Source organism: Kryptolebias marmoratus, linkage group LG16 (genome assembly GCF_001649575.2).
Source record: "Kryptolebias marmoratus isolate JLee-2015 linkage group LG16, ASM164957v2, whole genome shotgun sequence".
Taxonomy (NCBI): domain Eukaryota; kingdom Metazoa; phylum Chordata; class Actinopteri; order Cyprinodontiformes; family Rivulidae; genus Kryptolebias; species Kryptolebias marmoratus.
Genome location: NC_051445.1, coordinates 31,114,965 through 31,134,572, shown reverse-complemented (window position 1 = coordinate 31,134,572; position 19,608 = coordinate 31,114,965). Strand labels below are relative to the sequence as shown.

Genomic DNA, 19,608 nt, shown 5'->3' with positions numbered 1-19,608 from the left:
TCAGTCTCTCCAGCTGCCTCTTCACTTGACTTCTAGAAACAGAAAAGTGGGAGGGGGAAGCAAAGGGGGCAGCAGCATCTCCTGATACGGGTGAAGACAAACTTGTGGAAGCAGAAGAGTCCATGACTGAGGTGGAGGATAAAACATCTGAGATGTTACAGGAAGGCTGTGGGTCAAAGGAGGGTGGGATGTCTGTTTGGCTGGGGGCAGGAGGGGAGGATGGTGAGCTTGTTCCTGAACTGAACCTGTTGAAGAATGTGTTCAGCTCATTTGCTCTGTCCAGACTTCCATCTATCCGATCTTCCTTCTGCTTGAAGTCTGTGATCTTCTTCATCCCTGACCACACGTCTCTGATATTATTCCTTTGCAGTTTACTCTCCAGCTTCTTCCTGTACACCTCCTTGCTGTCTCTGATCTTGACTTTGAGCTGCTTCTGTGTACTCCTCTGGACAAGGAGTTTATATTGTAACCCCATTCATATCTTCAATCCATTTTTCCACATCCTCAGAAGGAGTGACCCCTTCCACAATTTTCTTGGCCTCTTCTAAGGTCCAGGGACGGAAAGCATAAACCTGTGGAGCAGCTTCAACACCTGAATTCAGGTTGGCGACAGCAATCATCAGATGCGTGTTAACACTAGGCACATTCTCTGGAGGTGCTGCAGTGGTTAAATTTTTCCAATGTTCTAAGGATGGATACAAACGAGTACCCTTTTGTCCTGGATACGGTGGAGGGTTAAAAGGATTTATAGGCTCTGAAAGAAATTCACTCTTGGATACACCTTTAAGTGCTAATTCATCCTTATCATCGTTATCTGATTGAACAGCATATTGTAAGTCGGTTTGTTGTAACAGTTTTGTCTTAAGTCTAGTAACCGCAGGTGATGGCCTAGTAACAGAGCTTGAGGATGTGGGGACTGAGACATCGTCCCCCTTGTCCCTTTGGAGACGGTGAGGTGCTCTTGGTTGAGTTTCATTGTCTTCTGGGCGCACAAAGAGATTCAGTTTTCTCTTGTTCTTTTTGGACTTTTCTTTCTTTGGATTGCTTAATTTGGTCTCGTCTAATCGTTGCATTTTGTAACCACAATGTGGCACAATTAATTTCAGCTTGAATTTTTTTCTTTTTTCTTTACCTCTTGCATCAGTGCTTTAGTTTCCAGAATTTGTAAGAAATTCTGGAATGTATCCACTTTTAATGTACCCTTAATTTGATATTTTTTCTCCCATCTGCCCAGGTACTTAGTACTGTTTTCTCTCCATAAATTTATGGTCACGTTCTAATGTTTTATTTGTTTTGTTTCCCCATTTATATAGTACTCTGCTTTGTTAGTTTGTTAGTATGTCACAGAATGCCACAATCACACACACATCTCTCTAACACAACTAGCAGCAAAATGAACAGCTTCCTTCCTTTAACTTGAAGCTGGACTGTTTCTTAAACATGGCTAGGAATTCCAAGAGTTCATGTCATTATTTTAGTTCAACTTGAACAGAAGTTGTAGCTAACAGGTGATGTGCCGACAAGTGCATGTCTGCTAAGTTTTCTCCATGCCGGTGGATGAAGCAGCAGGGGGGTTTGTTAGTACACAATCTCTATAGGTCAATTCAACATGGGAGGTTGCAACAAAGTGAAGATTTATAGATGGATAATCTGACTGGAGTTTTATGTGTGTCAATGTTTTTGTATAGTGCCCTGAGATAACTTGTTGTGAATTGGTACTATTTAATTGAATTTGGGAAACTCCTTCTTTTCTGGCTTGTTTTCACTTCTTGTTGGATCATATACCAACTGACTTGTAAAGAATGTACCCAGTGAGTGTAGGTGGTTATGATGCACATTTTTTTGCCTCCTGAATTTAAATTATATGTTTACCTTCCCATTTTTTAATCAGTAAGAGATGGGATTTCAAATGTAACTAAGTACAATACTTAAAATAAAACACATTTAGAAGTAAAAACATAGATCTAAATAATTACTTTAGAAAGTACAAATTTCACAAAATTCATACTCAGTTACAGTACTGGAAGTAAATGTAACTTGATACTTTTGACCTCTGTCTCACCAAGGGTGGCACAACCAGTTATTAGTTTGGGATATTATCAAGAGCTAATTGAGGGCTCAGGCGAGTTGTAGGAACCAGCTTAGTTACTGACAGATATTAAGAAATGTCTAATGACAGTTATTATTTTATTATTAAATCTATTAATGAAAATTATTAATTACAGGCACTATCTGAAAACCAGTAACTTGTAACTAAGCCCTAATATCAGTCTCAAGTTTCTGTTGTAGGTACTGTCACAAAACACCTCAAGCTGAAAATTAAATGGCTTCTGGCTGCCTCAGTGTGATTTCAGAACAAGCTGAGGTGGTGAGGGGGGGTTGGATTAAACGTGCATCACATGCCTTTGTGAGGCAAGGCAGTAACAGCTGTAACGGTCAACTTGTGAAAATGTAAGCCAGCTTTACAGCTCAATAATGTAATGAGGTGATGATATACGGTCTGTGTGACCATCTGGTCTCAAGGAAAAACATAGTTAACCACAAATGAATCAGTAAACTAAGTGAATTCTTCATATTTTAAAAACAATATGAGGGCGATGTCTAATAAAAATTTAATGCGTTGCACTTTACAACAACGCAGATGAGTTCTACTCCACACCTCAATGTGAGGCTTTTTAAGAAAAGGCCTCACAATGACATGTTTAAAAGCACTAGGTACAATTCCTAAATTAAGACAGTAGTTCATAAGAGTTACAAGTACAGGAAGGGGTAGCTAGGTGTGAAAGGGCATTGATGTGAAACAACAAAGACCCAAAATGGCTCCCATTACCATGTGGTCAGTGAGATCTAGTAACACAAAATGGCAGCTGTGACATTAAAGGGGAAATGAAATGAAATACAAAAAAAACAAGTTTTCATGTTTTTCTTTTAGTTAAACACTATCCTAAAACACCCCAGTAGTCAATTTCTCTGATTTAAAATGTTAAGGACTTGTTTTTAGAATTTTTGTGTCGAAATCTCAAAGTGGGGAGATTGTGTGGGCGGAGTGAATGTGTGGTTAGTGACAAAGAAGGTGCTGCAGTCAGTTGTGGAGGAGGCGCTGTAGGACACTAAGAAAGTTACTGTCACAGTGTTTATCAGTGAAAATGGAAGCAGAAGAAGAAGCAAGTTTGGTTAACAAGAGTATCGGTTTGAAAACATGTTATATTTTTTGTTCCGGAGTGATGCTGTCGGGAACTTGAACCCCACATTTCATAAGGGGAACCCCCAAGTTTTACAATGATGTCACAGCCAGGCTTTGGGTTATAATTTTATCATTTTTATCATTTTCACCAGGAGCTAAACTAACCACATCCATCAAACTTCCTTGTCCTTTGCAAAGCTGAACACAACACAGAAGTTGTAGTTTTGAGTTAGTTTACATAATTAATTACAATCATTTCAGCCCCACACAATCCATATTTGCTATTTCCTGACTTGTTTGTGTTCCTGTCCTTGGCACGTGATACGTTACATTTCTGAGTGATCACAGAAAAACCAGAAGAGACCGTAGTAATCTTTTTGATCTTTGATTATTATTTTTAATTTGTTTTTTTTTTTAAAACTGAGATACTCTGTGAACAAGCACCTTTTATGGTTTTGTTTTGATTTATTTTACCTTCAAAACACAGGGCTGTCAAGTCTCACGTATTGATCGTGAGACACATGCATTTCATGATGTGCACATGCCACACTTTGTATTTCTCACACACACACACACACACACACTTTTTTGAAGAGGGGCCAATGTGCAGCTTAATGTTTCCTGCACAGGCTGGAGCACCATAGTAGACATGACCGCAGTGCTGCCAACTAAGTGACTTTGTTTCTATATTTAGTGAGTTTTCAGACCTAGTGATCTTTTTTTTTTAAGTGACTAGCAACAAATCTAGTGACACCTTTCTGCTATCGGAGACTTTGGGGACTACGTGTGAAAGCACCAATCGTTCTGCAGTTGCTGTCAGTGTCACAGCAGCCTCCTGCAGTCAGAGCAGAGAGGAGACCCACTCCACTCAGTATCTACATTGCAAAGCTGCTGCTGATCCAGCCCTGGATTACAAAGCAGAATGTAAATATTATTTTTAATGTAATATGGTTTTTTTTCACTTACACTGTCGTGCTAAAATAAATCCCTGCAGTCCCAACCTTGCATAAAAGAGGATGGTTGAATATAGAACTAGCGATTCTGCAACACATAGTTGTCTTTTGGTTAAATTTGATTTTCTAACAAAATTGATTTATGCAGTATGGGTTCAAGCAAATCATCAGTTTTAAAATTATTTCATAAAGTTCATTTGTTGTTCTAAACATATTTTAAATGTTTTTTACTAATTTTTTTTGTCTTGCCAACGTTGATATTCCTCTTTCCTACAGCTTGATCAACATGGCCAAATGTACAAATTAGATTATGATGTCATTGAACAACTTCCAGCAGCTCAAAATCTCACTCCAGATCAAAACTTGAGAGCCCTGAAAACACTTTTCATTTCCCCTTTATTCCTAGACAAAGGAAGGAACTACAAAGAATGCTTAGGGAATGTATGATCATGTGCTCTGTACACGTGGGTGTTTCTGACATGTGATACAGAGGACAACAGATCATATGAAGAATGGGATATTTAAAATCTCCTGTAGTGTTTGAATCAGGTTCAGTCAGAGAGGGTTAAGCAATGTGTGATTCATGTGCTGTATTAGTCAAAGAATAGTTGGTCTGCATGCAAGATATTTTTGTAAGCAGAACTATTATTTTTATAATAAAAATAAACTAAATCAACAATAAAATATGGTTCAAACCAACCAAATAAACAAAGAACTGTAGTTCAACTTTTAGCAGTCTTATGCTCAGCCATGTGCTTGGGGTGAATGCTGTGCTAATATTGAGTTTGTCTTTGTTACTGCATTCCTTAAAGTATGGTTCCTTGGATTGGATCTATCTTTCTCTGATTGGTTTGTGGAGAAATAATAGCAGAGGAATGAAGTAGCACCAGAATAAGTGCCCAAACTCCTGAATAAAATCTCTGTTTACCTCACAAATCAATCAAACCTGTTTGGGACCTTGGGGCCCAAACAATTACTTTTCAAACAGCACCAGGTTGATTTGGATAGCTTTTTTCTCTACCAACATTTTAAAACTGGATTTTGTATCTAGCTGGGTTATTTTTCACAGCACTGTAAGATATGACCATAAAAAATACTTTATACTCAAATGTAAACACTTCTGTTTGGAAATGCAAACAAAGTCTTTCTGAAGGTAGATATCTAATGATGTTAAATAAGAACTTTAATTGTGGGTGGTGCAGCCGGTTGGCACTGTTGCTTCTTAGCCCAAAAAATATTTCTGTGCCTTTCTGTGTACAGTTTGAATTTTCTTCACACCCGCAAAAAAACAAAACAAGCATATTATGTAAATTGAAGATTATAAAGGCCTGTAAGTGTGAGTGTGTGGATGCATGTCTTGTATCTGTATTGGTCTTGTCATGAAATGATGACCTGTTCAAAGTGTACCCTCCACTCTTACCTGTTGACCACTGGAGACAGGCATCAGCTTCTGTGAGTATTAGGGGTGGGAATCTTTAGACGCCTTACGATTCGATTCATTTATGATTCAGAAGGTTGTCATTTGTTTATGAAATGATTATACCATAATCACACTTCAAACAAAACCCTAAGCATAAACTCTTGGAAAACTAAAAAAACAATAGCTTGCTCTACACAGTAGTATAAAACAGTTTTCATTCAAACTTGATTTTGGGAACTGAAGTTAGTGTCTCATTTGGCTGTGACTCGTTGGAGACTAGTTTGTGTCTCAGAATTCTGAGAAAAGAAATAATTTCCTGTTGGTTGCGTTCTCATTGAATTCTGAGTTTTTGTTACTAAAAAATCAGCGAGCCATGCAACTGTGTTTTGAGTGGCCATTTTTTAAAAATCAAGTCTTATTTTGTGTGCATGGCTTGTATTGTATTGTACTCCATCAACATAATTTTGTTGCCCACTTTGTACCCACCTTTGCAGCTGCCCCCACATTTATGATTTATTCTACTGTAGTGCACCTTAGAAATGAAGATAGGCAGATTTGGACCAGTTTGTTTTTAATTAATTGTTGTTTATAACTGGTGTGGTTTTTAGACCTGGACATGTTTTCTGTAAGAGGAGAGTTCCTGTTCAGGTGTCAGAATCCAGCTCTAGCTCTCTTGACTTGGGTTGGGGATGCCTGTAACAACTCTGGCTATTTTAAGATCAAATTTGTTCAACATATTCAAAACTCAACGACAGGACTGCACACCTTTAAGTCACATGCAAGGAAACTAAGAACCACTGTGAATATTGCAAGATTTTCTGGAGGCTACCTTATGATTGCTGTTCACTAAGTAGTCACAGCCAAGTGAGATACCACCTTAAAGAAAGAAAAATAGGGGCTAAAATCCTGAGTGCAGTGACATATGATTCTGTGATAATGGATGTCCATTGCATGAATGTCGCTGTCTTCAGTGTTTTCACCACTTTGTTTTGGTTCTGATGTAGAGTGTTATAATTGATGTGTTAGTATTTTTGACATAGGATGGTCATGTCGTGGCTTCAAACAGTCAAACATAGCGCATGAGCCCTGGTTTTAAACAACTGAATGTGAACACAGATCTTTCACAATAAAGGTTGTGATGGACTTGTCATTCGCTTTGCCTTTTTCAAGTTAAATGGATACTTTGACTTTATTCGTTCGTATAAACCTCAACTTAGAGGTGAACGTCACGCTTCTGTTAAGTGGTATCAGGTATTGTGGTATCAGAGCACTTTTATGAGAACAAGTACGCAAACACAGTATTGGACTGATACCTAATACTGGTAGCGGTATCAGTGCATCCCTAAATTAAAGAGTTGTGTCCATAATTCTGTTAGTCCAAAGGAACAGAACCCAAGCCTAAAGCTTCTCCAGTATTGTCTGAATTATTTTGTGGCTCAGGAGGAGCAGCCACTGGCCGCTGGTTACACTCAACTCTGTGTTGTTTCTGAGTGTGAATGTGTAAGAAGGTGAATTTAACTTCCATTCATACATTCATTTTCTTTACCCACTTTTTCTTTTCTGGGTCGCTGGGAGGCTAGTGCCAATCTGCAGTGTTCATTGTGCGAGAGTTGCGGTACACCCTGGACTGGTCATCAGTCCATCACAGGGTCACATAGAGACAAACAAGATTAAAAAAATCATTCACACTCCTACTTACACCTAGTGACAGTTTACTTATCAGTTAACTTAACATGCATGTTTTTAATCTGTGGGAGGAAACCGGATCACCTGGAGAAAACCTACGCACGCAGGGATAGAACTTGAAAACTCCACCCAGAATGCACTCTCTTTGCCATTTGATTATACTAATCATCCAGTGCATCCCAAAGTATGAAGAATATTTGTCAAAACATCATAATTTCTAATAATTTCAAATTGAAATTGATAAAAAGTGAGCATCTTTAGTTACTCACTGTATACCAGTCATGTTTGAATAAAATGTTTGTAATGTTCATTTGATGGTTGCAAACTTTCATAAAATATATGAATTTATGGTATTACTATTTCATTTAGCATATTTTATATATTCATTCTTGTATGCATGTGTGAATCCTAATTCTGATCTCCCACACAGACTCTATCTTTAGGAGCAGCTGTGAGATGGTTTCTAAGTCAACCAATGAAAAACTAAAACAAGGTATTGCTGTTCGCTTTCATGGCGAGGAAGGCATGGTGAGTTTCTGCATTTCTTTTTTTAGCTCACAGAATATCAAATGATGGACACAACTACCTTTTCCTCACTTCTGTTTTTTGTGCATTGCCCCTTTAAAGCATTTTAGCCATTGCGCTTTATTAAAACTGCTTGTTATAAGAAAGTGGTAAATCCAGTTAAGAACCAAATGAATTATACACTACTATCGAGGACCAGGTTTTTAGTAACATTGCAGCTTTTTTTTTTACCCTAAATGAGACAATTGTTGAATTTAACTAAGTTTAGGCCACAGAGTTTCAAAAAGCAAACCATGGAGGCAACTTAAACTCAACTTTACTAAACCAGTTGAATTTTTTCAGGAGAAACTTCAGAGACAGAACTGTCTGAACAGTTGAACAGACAGCAGCTTCACAAATGAGACTGTTGCTGTGAAAATACACTGTCCTCTTATAAAAATAAAAGACCTAGTGTTTCTTGAAGAAATGCAGATCACCTGCCACTTTTCCTGCCAGAGTTTTAGACTAAAATCATCTTATGATGAAAAGTGACTGAATTGTAGCTGTTGTGAATGCTGTGTGTTAGCTCATGTAAAATCTGTCAAGATCTATTAGCTTTTAGGGAATTTGCTTTGGATGACTGAGGAGGTACTACCACACTAAATTTTACGTTCAGTATCTGTGAAACTGACTGAGTTAGAGCCATTTTTGTGTTTGCTAAGGTCGCATAGATGTGGCAGACATCTTGAATTAGGGTTACTCAAAAATTGAAATCAATTGTTGTCCTATGATTACTTTCTAATAATTTCACCAAAATCCTTCTAAATACACATAGGTTTGTATTTTTGTCCTTTTCAGAACATCCAGGATGGATTGATTGAGTTCCATTTATTTCTGAAGCCCAATTCGAAACCTTACCCTAAACTTTAACTGTTACCAGTACATCCTTAACTCTGACCTGAACTCAATTCACAACTTTAACCCTAAGCCTAATCTCCAACTCAGAAATGAGGATTCACTGTATTAAGACCAGGCTTTGGTTCCCAGAAGGGCTACTGGTTAGGGGTGCACAAAGTATCACAAATTTATTGTCACTCAAATGTCAGTGAGCGTAATATCAATATCACAAAGGACTGCAATAAATTATAGACCATTATATTTCAGTACCACACATTCATGTTCTGTTGCTAATAACATAATTGGTAAATCCAACAGATGCTCACTGGCCTTGATGCCCACACTTAGTTTAGATGATAGTGATGACAGAAGAAGAAGTGAGGAAAATATGGATTTATTGCAATTGATATTATCATTCCTATTTCATAAATAATAGAATCACAAGTTTTTCTAATATTGTTCAGCCCTACTACCAGTCATGAAAATGTTGGCAATTATACCATAAAACATCCTAAAACAGGAATAAAAAGCAGGTATACAGACCCAAAAAGTTAAAACAAAAACAATACAACTGGACTTTTGTTCTGTAGTGGAAGATACTTTGACGTATACAGACACATACACACTCCAAGAGACTGGAAAAAACATATCGCCTTTGGCGGCAGGTAATTATAAATTCTCGTTTTTGTGAAATTGTGATCAGTAGAAAGAATGAATATAATTTGTTATAGGCTTCTTTTTATATGCCCATCCTTAAATGAGCCATATTATGGAATGGTGCAGTCTGTCTGTGTACAATTTCTTATCTGAGCACCAAGTTGATAACCCTTTAATATAAAATAGTCAGACACACAGTTTGACACCTGCTGGGACAAGGACGATCCCTTTTGAGTTCAAGGTCATTCTGAAAACCTTGTCCATACTCTAACTCTGCAACCTAGTAACATAGGAATGTCAAATTGTGCAGCTGCATACCTCATGGGTCAAGGATAATCCCTATTGATTTCAAGGTTACGGGGTCTAAAGGTCAAGGTCACAGGTGACCTTGTGCTCTAACTCAGCAACCTAGTAAGAGGAATGTCAAACTGCACAGATAGACACCTTATGTGTCAAGAATAATTGTTTTATTTTTAAGGTCACAGGTGACCCCTTTGTTAAAACCTTGTCTATTCTCCAGCTTAAAATCCGAGTAACATAGAAATGTCAGACCCTATGTTCTCTAAATTGTGCAAAGTTTTCTACAATAGCAAACAAATTTCACACAGATACACTTTAAAAGGAACAGTCCAAGTCAGTCACCAGGGTCACAGTCATAAGGTAAAGTTCACTTAACAGGGCGGTTGATAGTCAGTCACTTTACTTGGGACTCTACACCAGCAGGGGGAGCTAGTATGGAATGCCAGCCATGCAGGTACATCTACATAATGGGAAGATCAGTGCCAGGTTTCCACCAGTAAACCAGGAAATTCAGTCGTCAGCGCATCTTCGTTATACATTAGCGTCACAATTTTTCTGCAGGTGCTCTACAAAAACATGGAATGGGGACTAAGATGAGGCCCAATAGTTACCTAAATAAATTCATTAATAACCACACAACCAGAAGAAAATGACCACTTTCCTTTAGCTGAAGTGTAGTGAGCATTGAATCAAAAGCCGACACAAACAGCTCGTCACAAGTCATCCAGAGTGCGGCCGAAGTAGTGGGCATTTCCTCCTGCTCTCCAGGTGCCCCTTTGATCCTAGGTGTCCTGCTCAAATAGGTGACACAAATCCTGCACCAATAACTGTACGGCAGTAATGAAGTTCAGGGAGAGGAGCAATTTATGATAGGTGCCTTTGATGAGTTCAAATAAGTAAAAGAAACACTAACATTATGTTCACACAACACAGCAAAATGTAAACACCAAAATACAAATATCACACCAATAATAATACTTATAAGCACTGCAAACCAAACCCAAAGAAAGAAAGAAAAATGCTCCACAAATATATGTGACAGTAGTGTACAGTAAGTTGTCCATGGTGTAACTCCACAAATTTTTACAATAGAATTTGTCATCTGACTATCAGACAGGTCCATATTGGATCTTATTTTTAATGAGACAACTTCTACCAAATACATCTTGAGTGGTACTTGTAAGGTCAACTACTCTGATCATAAAATAGTTTGAATAGGCTGTTAGTCATCAAGAAGTAAGTTCTTCACATTGCAACTGATAGTTGCACTTTCATGTTCTTACGTGTTATTAAATTGAACTGTTTGTCGATTTACACCACGGACAAAGTCATTATCAGTAAAATAGATTTTTCACCCCACCACAGTCATTTACACCTAATAAACACACATATTCAGGATTGTTGTGTGATGGAATTCATGCTTTGATTTTTGATTACTCTGACAGTTTACTGACAGGCGTATTATTGCACCATTGGTGGTGCTTTTGTTTGAAACAGGGGGATACCTTCATATTTTATATATGGTTAATGTGAAACAGAGGACTCCTCAGTTCTCCTGTTTGATGCCTTATCTGATCTGTGCACTTAAAATGGTTGTGGTTTTATGCTGAATTTGTGTTTGTGTTGCAGGGTCAGGGTGTGGTCCGGGAATGGTTCGACATCCTGTCTAATGAGATCATCAATCCTGACTATGCCCTGTTCACTCAGTCAGCTGATGGTACACAGCTTTCTTCTTACAGTCATATCTGACTGGTAAGATTTAAAATAAAGGGTATGTTTTGTGTTTGTTTGTTTGTTTTTCTACAGGCACAACTTTTCAGCCCAACAGTAACTCGTCAGTGAACCCAGACCATCTGAACTACTTTCAGTTTGCAGGGCATATTCTAGGTCTGGCTCTTTACCATCGACAGCTGGTCAACATTTACTTCACCCGCTCCTTCTACAAACACATCCTGGGTAAGGAGCACACCAGTACATGTAGATACTGGTTTATTATATTTGTATCAGCAAGTTGTTGCCATATATTCCAGATTTTTCTTTCTTCCTTGATATTTCGTCCAGGGACAAGACATAAGAAAAAGACAGGTCTTTTTCGTATGTGGTACTGAAGCGGATTCATATCCGATGTTTTTCAAAGCCACTGCAGTGTAAACTTTCATGTCGCATTTCATCCGACTTTTACGTCGGATGAAAGGACGACGGTTCCTCTTGTCAAAGTCCCAACACTCTTGGCTCTGACTTTGCATCCACACATGCCTCTGCACAGAGGTAGCAGCTACAGCTTCAAAATAAAAGGTCGTTGTTAACATTTGTGCCCTTTTTCTTCTCTGCCTTCTTTTGTCTTTAACCATTTGGATGTACAGTTAGCCCCAGTTTGCATTTAAAATGTATTGTGAATGACCATACAAAAATTAGAATTGAGCATTAAGGTCTGCAGTGTGAAAATAGCCTAAGTTTCCTGACACTGGGCAGCACATTTTGCTCTAGAATGCCTTCATAGTGTTGAGATTTCATTGTACCCTGTTCAGATTCAATACACTCTGTGTCAGATGCAGGAAAGCAGCCCAGAACATAATAGAGCTTCCTCCATGTTTCACTGTAGCTACAGTGTCCTTTTCTTTGTATACTTCATTTTTGGGTCTGTGAACATAAAGGTAATTTGACTTTTTGCCCAAATGCTCCAGTTTTGTCTCATCTGTCCAAAAGCCATTCTTTCAGAGGCTTTGTGGCTTGCCAATATGAGTTTTGGCTAATTCCAGTCTGCTTTATAATTTGGTTTCCTTCTCAGCAGTTTTCTATTAAGTCCACTTTGGCTCAAACAGTAACTGATTATGCAATCTGACCTTATAAACCTTGACATTGGAGTTCACCTCTAATCTCTTCAGAAGTTGTTTTGCATTCCTTTTGTCTATGTCAGCTTCGTTTGTTTGTGTTTTAAAACAGTATTCAAATGCAATGACTGATTAGTTGATTTTTAATTATTTTATCTTTGTTTTACTTTTGTCAGTTTCAAGTTAATTCAAGTTATTTCAGTGACCTGTGTGGGTTTTTCATTTTTCAACAAAAGGGTACAAAGTATTTTGTCTGTGTGTGTGTATAATATATTAAAAAAAATTCTAGGTTGCCCTATTTCTTTATTCCACATGGGCAGTTCCACTTCACTTCAAGTTCGAGTCTTCTACCAGAGGCCTGGGACCTTGAGGGTTCAGTTCAGTATCTTAGCTGTTCATAGGACTGCACTCTTCTGGACAGAGATCTCTGAGGTTGTTCCTGTGGTCTTTTGGAGCCATTCTTCCAGTTTGGGGGTCACAGCACCAAGTTCTCTGATGATTATTTTAACTTTTTACATGCCTGTTTGATTACATGATCTCAATGTTTGCATGAAAAATCAGCACAAAAATGTATTTATTAATTTATTTATTTATTTATTTTCAAAAACATATACATGCTAGAGAGCTGGGGAATTTATTAGAACTGTGGTTAAGTGGTTAAAAGAGTCATCCTCCAATAAGACCTTTTGAAGGCCGTTTCCACCAATATGCCACATGTCAAACTGTTCCTTGGCAAGACACTGAACCCCTTACATATGAATGTGATCTAAAGCAGCGGTCCCCAACCTTTTTAATTCTATGGACCGGTTCATTATCAGGCAGTATTTTCATGGACCGTCCTTTAAAGGTGTGGCGGATAAATACAACAAAATAAAATGATATGACCAGCATGAAAACAGGGTTATTTTTTAAAACATAAATCCAACGTGTACTCACAACTTTGTTAATTGCATCCTGGTATTGCGTTATCAACATGAATAACAGCCTCTCCTCCTCCTAATGTTCTCTGGACAATATGGCGATGTTTAAACATGCCCTTTAAAATAAAATACACCACAAATATAAAGTGCACAAAGAATACAGCTCACCATAACCCTGAATCAGTGGAGCCCTGAGCCTGTTTCTCAGTAACCAGATGGTCCCATCTAGGGCTTCCAGAGACGTTTGGTTTTTACTCATTTTGCTGCTTGTTGGTTTGTTTTTAGTGGTAACATATCACGTGACATAGATAAGCATTCTGACATGCATCAAGAGTGAGTCATAGACGAATGTAGTGGAGAGAATCTGGTCAGTTTTCAAAATAAATGTCGTTCAGACTCTGAAAATAAAAAACACGGAAATACTGTAAGTTAATTATTCTTTCTGTGCGCCTGGTACCAAATGACCCACCAAATGACCTCTGATCTAAAGCATTTATTGCTCTATTGAATGATTTATTCAGGTTAGCTCTGTAGAGATGTAGTAGAGGGCTGTATGAATATGCATGCGAATGGGTAAATGAGGGCACAGATTGTGTTCTAAAGCGCTTTGAGTGGCCTGATTGGCTAGAAAGGCGTTATATAAGTAGTGCCCATTTATCATTATAATCTTAGTCATAAATATTTTAAAAATGAACAACACTGATTTTTATGCATTCTTAGCACTGGGTCAGATTTAAACATACTCCCCTTATAGGCCCTGTGACAGCTCTTCCTGCTGTCACACACACTAAAGATAATGGTAACTGTTTTATTCTTTTTGGTTTTCATTATTGTGAGTTTACATATTAAAGATTAGGTAGTTTTAGATTTTCATTTTCAATTAAACTTGTTTTTAGCCTGACTCTTTAGTTAACTATTTGCAGTGCACACATTTAGTTGACTTTATTTGTCAGTTGGCTATATTGTTTTTGATATGCAACAGATTAACTTTCTTTTTGTTTGAGTTACCAGTTTCCTTTGGAGTTGCTGCTGGGGTGCCACAAAGAAGAATCCCAGCCACTTTTCTTCTCCTTATATGGCATAATCTTTTCAGTGGGCCATACCATTCATTTGTAAGGGGAGGGGAAATTTATTTATTACTTGTTTAGTTTTCTTCTGTTGTGGGTCACCTAGTTCTGTTATGGGTCACTAGTTTTGTGTAGTAGTATTTGTTTTATTTAAGTTGTTAGTATTTCTGACCAGTATTAAGTTTTTGTATGTTAGTTTGTTAATTATTTACCCCTTGTGTGTCAGCAGTGGTCTGATCAGCCACTATTTAAGTTTCCCTCATGTCTTGTTTAGGAGGTCAGTTTTTTGTGCTCGAGCTGTGTGGGTTGCTGCCTGGGTTAAGGTCTGTTGTATTCACTTTTGTGTTAGACCCAATTCATTATTTTGAAACTTTTTTCCTGACATTTTGTAATAAATTAAGAAGTTTTTTGAACTTATTCAGTGTTTCTCTGGCTGGTCTGTGCAAATTCCTGACAGGCCCCTTGAACACAAAAATGTCTTATGATTTGCCTTCAAACCGCATTTTTTCATAGCAAATACAAAATAAAATCACGTAGTCAGTAATTTCAAGCTTTTATTGTGAGAAAAACTGTAAAATTTGAAAGTGGTTGTTTTTTTGGTACAGGCTGATGCAGGAAACTTGTGTTTTATCTCCATTTCTGTGCCACTTGTGTATTCTAAATAGTGGATTATTTTTTAGAGATTTTATGTGTGTGAGAGAGGGTAAGTGTTAATAGTTTCATGTGTGTTTGAACTAAATAAGGTGTCCTTACACTTAGTGTTTATGTTACTACAGAACATGCACTCTTTCAAATAAATAAAAACAGCCTTTGCTATTGCTGCACTTCTAAAATCCAAACAGGAGTCAGTAGTTTGTGTACCTGTCCTGCCACAAATAAAGTTTGAAAAGTGTGCAGCTAGGCACACTTTTCAAACTTTATTGATCAATTTGATCAGGTGAAGTGAAGTGAAATTTATTTATAAATTTCCACACTTTTCCGCAATAAGGCGATTCAAAGTGCTTTACAACACAGAAACAACAATCAGGTACATAATCAAACACAGATAAAAATATCATATCAAACATCATAAAAACATAATCAAATATAGAGATACAGAGGTAAAAACATCAATCATGTAAAATCTAAATGAAATAGAAAATAATTAAATAAAATCATGAAACTAAACATATCTAAACAAGAGCTAAGACAGTCAAAATAGTAGCTAAGATAATCCAAATAAAATCATGATAAAGTTAAAGCTGAACTAAACAACCATTAGGAATCTAACAATCTAACAATATCTAAAATATGAGCTAAGATAAACTAAACTAAACTAAATGTACAGGAAGGCTAAATAAGCTAACATAAACTGAAACATGATAATTCTAAACTAAAGGTACAGCATGGCTAACTAATAGTACCAAAGGTCCGCTAAACAGCCAACATAAAAAAAATGCTAGGATAAACATGATAATGCTAAACTAAAGGTGCAAGAGTCTAACTAATTGTACCAAAAAGGCCCGCTAACAGCCAACATTAAAAATGCTAAGATAACTAAACTAAAACATGATAATGCTAAGCTAAAGGTACCAAGAGACTAACTAACTAACAGTACTAAGGCTTGCTAAACAGCCAACATAAGAATTACTAAGATAACTAGACGAAGGTAGTGAAGGAGGGGAGGGAGGGAGTGGGGTGACAGAGACAAGGCAGAGACAGCGGAAAGTGTGCATGCGTGTGTGCTTAGAGGCGGTGGGAGGCAGTGTGGTGCGTGTTGTAGTGTACTGTGTGTGTGTGTGTTTGTAGAGAAGTGCACGAATCACGTCACAGAGGCCATTGTCTTTGATAATATGATGGAGTGTTTATCAGCCAGCCCAGAGCAGATCCACAGATGTCTTTCGGCAGAGCATCTTGTTAACATAAAATCCAGGGAGAAATTGAAGATAGCTGACCAAGGTCAGAGAAGGGAGCCAGATTCACATAATAATAATTGTTTTGGGTCAGGCCAACATTTTTGTGGTGGGTTTTCCATCTGCCTTGAAAGTCTTGCTGATACTTCTCAATGGCAAATCCAAACAGCCAAATTCCAGGTCCATTCCACCTGATTCAAGCAAGCAACTTTCTCCAAGATGTAACCCATTTCATTCCTGAGTCCCGGAACCGCAATTTAGTCTGCGGTCCTGTAAAAGGATCGCATCCAACTTGCAATTCAGCTCCTGTAACAACACAGTTTGAGTGTAGACGGCCAAACCCATCAAATGAATTTGACAATATGTCAGGTAACTGCCTAATCCAAACAGCAGAAATCCTGTTATCAGAAACCCAAATATTCGAAGGTCTTCCATGTCTTCCAAAGACAAAATCGTTAGACACACAATCTTCCACTTCTGCCAGGAATCCATTGTGTATCCAGCAAAAAATGTCCCATATGGGCAGGCGGGCTCTCCCTTGCCCTGTCTTCCCATCGAGAAAGTTTGATCAATTGGTGCTCCTGGTAATGAGAGCTTAAACAGAAAAAGGTATGCACATCTTTCTAGAGTTTACATCAGCAAGAGAACTGCCATCCTCCACAACTGGTTCATCCTTGTGTACAAATTCTAATACTTGAAGATGCCACATTGAACTGTTCAAACAATTATATGCAAGTATGAACGCCATGGGAACATCCTGGCATTATACTGCTTAGGAAGGACACAGGTTCTTTGTTCCTGAGATGATTGGATTTCGGTGTGAAATGTGTGCATCAACCTCAAAATATAAGCAAAAGACCTGGTGAAGATGCTGGTTGAAGCTGGAAAGGGAGTGTTATTATCCACAGTTGAAACAAGTCCTGTACTGACATGGGCTGAAAGGCCACTTGGTGAGAAAGAAGTCATTACTTTCAACATAAAAAGCCAGATTACAGTTTGCAAACGCACACAAGAATAAAGACTTTAATTTTTGGAGAGATGCCTTGTGCTCTGATACAACTAAAATAGAAAAATTTAACTGTTTGGCTATAATGATCTTTTGTAGGAGAAAAGGGGAAGCTTGCAAGCCTGAGAACGCCATTCCAACTGTGATGTACTGTGAAGTGGCATCATGCTGTTGGGGGTGTTTTGCTGGTGTACTTCACAAAATAGATGGCATCATGAGGAAAGATTATCATCTGGAAATATGGAAGCAACATCTCAAGACATCAGCCAGGAAGTTGAAGCTTGGAATCGAATGGGTCTTCCAAGCAGATAATAGCCTGAAGCATACTACCAAATTAGTTCCAAAGTGGTTTTAGGACAACAAAGTCAGTCTTTTGGAGTGGTTGTCTTTTTATACAATTGATGGAAACATCCGGTCTCAAATATCTATATGTATTACAGAATAAATCTGTGGTGATAAATGAAGTAATCTCAAGCAATTAACATTAGGAAGAAGGAGCACAAAATCTTTGAGAAATATAATAGGCTGATAAAGGAAATAGGAAAGTTTAGAATAATCAAGGCCTCAGTGGTACCAGTGGTTATTGGAGCACTTGGTGCTGTGACACCCAAACTGGAAGAGTGGCTCCAACAGAGCCCAGAAACAACCTTATAGATCTCTGTCCAGAAGAGCGCAGTCCTATGAACAGCTAAGATACTAAAGAGAACCCTCAAACTCCCAGGCCTCTGGTAGAGGACCCAAGCTTGAAGTGAAGTCGATCCGCCAATGTGGAAACCAAGGACAAGGTACGGCCACATGGAGACAAATGACCATTCACACTCTCACCTATGGATAATTTAGAGTTACCAATGAACCTGACATGCATGTTTTTGATCTGCTGGAAGAAAACCGGAGTAAACCCACATGAGCACAGGAAGGACAAGCAAACTCCACTCAGAAAGGCCCCAGGATAGGAAGCAATACTGCAACCTTCTTGCTGGGAGGCAACAGCTCTAACCCTTGTGGTGCTGTGCCACCCTAATAATATATAATATACACAAATACACATACATACATATGTAAATTATTTTTATTTATGTATTTCAACGTTATTTAGGTAACCTTTTTATTTTACATTAAGTCTAAATCAAATTTTTGAAACAAAAACATTTTGGTTATTGTTTTTATTTTTGTACTTGTTTAAACAAAAGAAAGATACCCTTGAGTTTTGTAGTTCACTTTTTTGTTTGACTCATGGCCTTTCAGAATACTGTTTACAGTTCCGTTTGGATGATTAAAACATGAAAATCTGTTTTTATTTTTTAGTGTATTGTATTTACTAGGGAAGAAATCTGACCTTTTTGTCCATGGCTGCCTTACAGCCTCCCTCCCTAGTACCAAAGGTGTTTTTGTTTGTTTGTTTGTTTTTACTTATTGTGTTTTTAAAATAAGTAAAAAGAAAAGAAAAAGCCTTTTGGCAATATATTTTTTTGTATACTTGAGACAGGCCTATTGTTCCCCCCTTCATTCTTAAGTATAGTGTTTAAGTTTTCTTTCAGTACTGGATTATGTGTTTGTGTGGTTCTCAGGTATCCCAGTAAACTACCAGGATGTTTCGTCCATTGATCCAGAGTATGCAAAAAATTTACAGTGGATCTTGGATAATGACATCAGTGATCTGGGTCTGGAGCTCAGCTTCTCTGTGGAGACAGATGTGTTTGGAGCAATGGAAGAAGTACCCCTCAAACCTGGTGGGAGCAGTATCTTGGTCACACAGGATAACAAGGTTTGTCACCACAACACACAGACAGAGCAAGAATCACACAAGAGCTTTCAGTCAATCAGAATGTCACAGAAAGCATATACAATAGATTGCTAAAGTATTCATCCTGTTTGTGATCTTTTTATCTTGTTGCCTTACAACATGAAATTTTATGGATTTTTCATTAGTCTATACGAGTTACAAGTCTATGTCTATATGAGTAATAATTTTCAAGATAATATTTCAGATTATTCAGTTCAATCATTTATATCATATCAATCATATATATATATATATATATATATATATATATATATAAAGACTCCAAGCCTTGGCCAGCCGCCTAAAGAGATACACAAGAGAGAATGAAGCCAGGAGAATTAACTGGCTCTTCTCCACCCAACCAGCTAAAGTGTACTCTCAATGGCAAGGTAACAACAACAGAACAGACCCAACAAGGCTGGAGACTGAACAATACTGGAGAGGCATATGGGAAAGGGAGGCATTCCACAACAGTAATGCACAGTGGCTGATCTCCCTACGAGATGAC

The 19,608-nt window shown here is 37.8% G+C and overlaps 1 protein-coding gene across 5 annotated transcripts in view; it reads left to right on the top strand.

Annotated features, from left to right (window-relative positions):
- The window catches only part of hace1 (HECT domain and ankyrin repeat containing E3 ubiquitin protein ligase 1), an 87,618-nt gene that overhangs the window by 59,769 nt on the left and 8,241 nt on the right, over positions 1 to 19,608 (top strand). For all 5 annotated transcript variants that reach the window (XR_005234215.1, XR_005234216.1, XR_005234217.1 and 2 more), the window contains 4 exons: positions 7,674 to 7,771; positions 11,231 to 11,318; positions 11,408 to 11,557; positions 18,886 to 19,082. Coding sequence is in view for 1 of the 5 variants with exons in the window: in XM_037980390.1 (XP_037836318.1) it covers positions 7,674 to 7,771; positions 11,231 to 11,318; positions 11,408 to 11,557; positions 18,886 to 19,082 (533 nt within the window). In the remaining 4 variants the exon portion in view is untranslated. The remainder of the gene's footprint in view (positions 1 to 7,673; positions 7,772 to 11,230; positions 11,319 to 11,407; positions 11,558 to 18,885; positions 19,083 to 19,608) is intronic.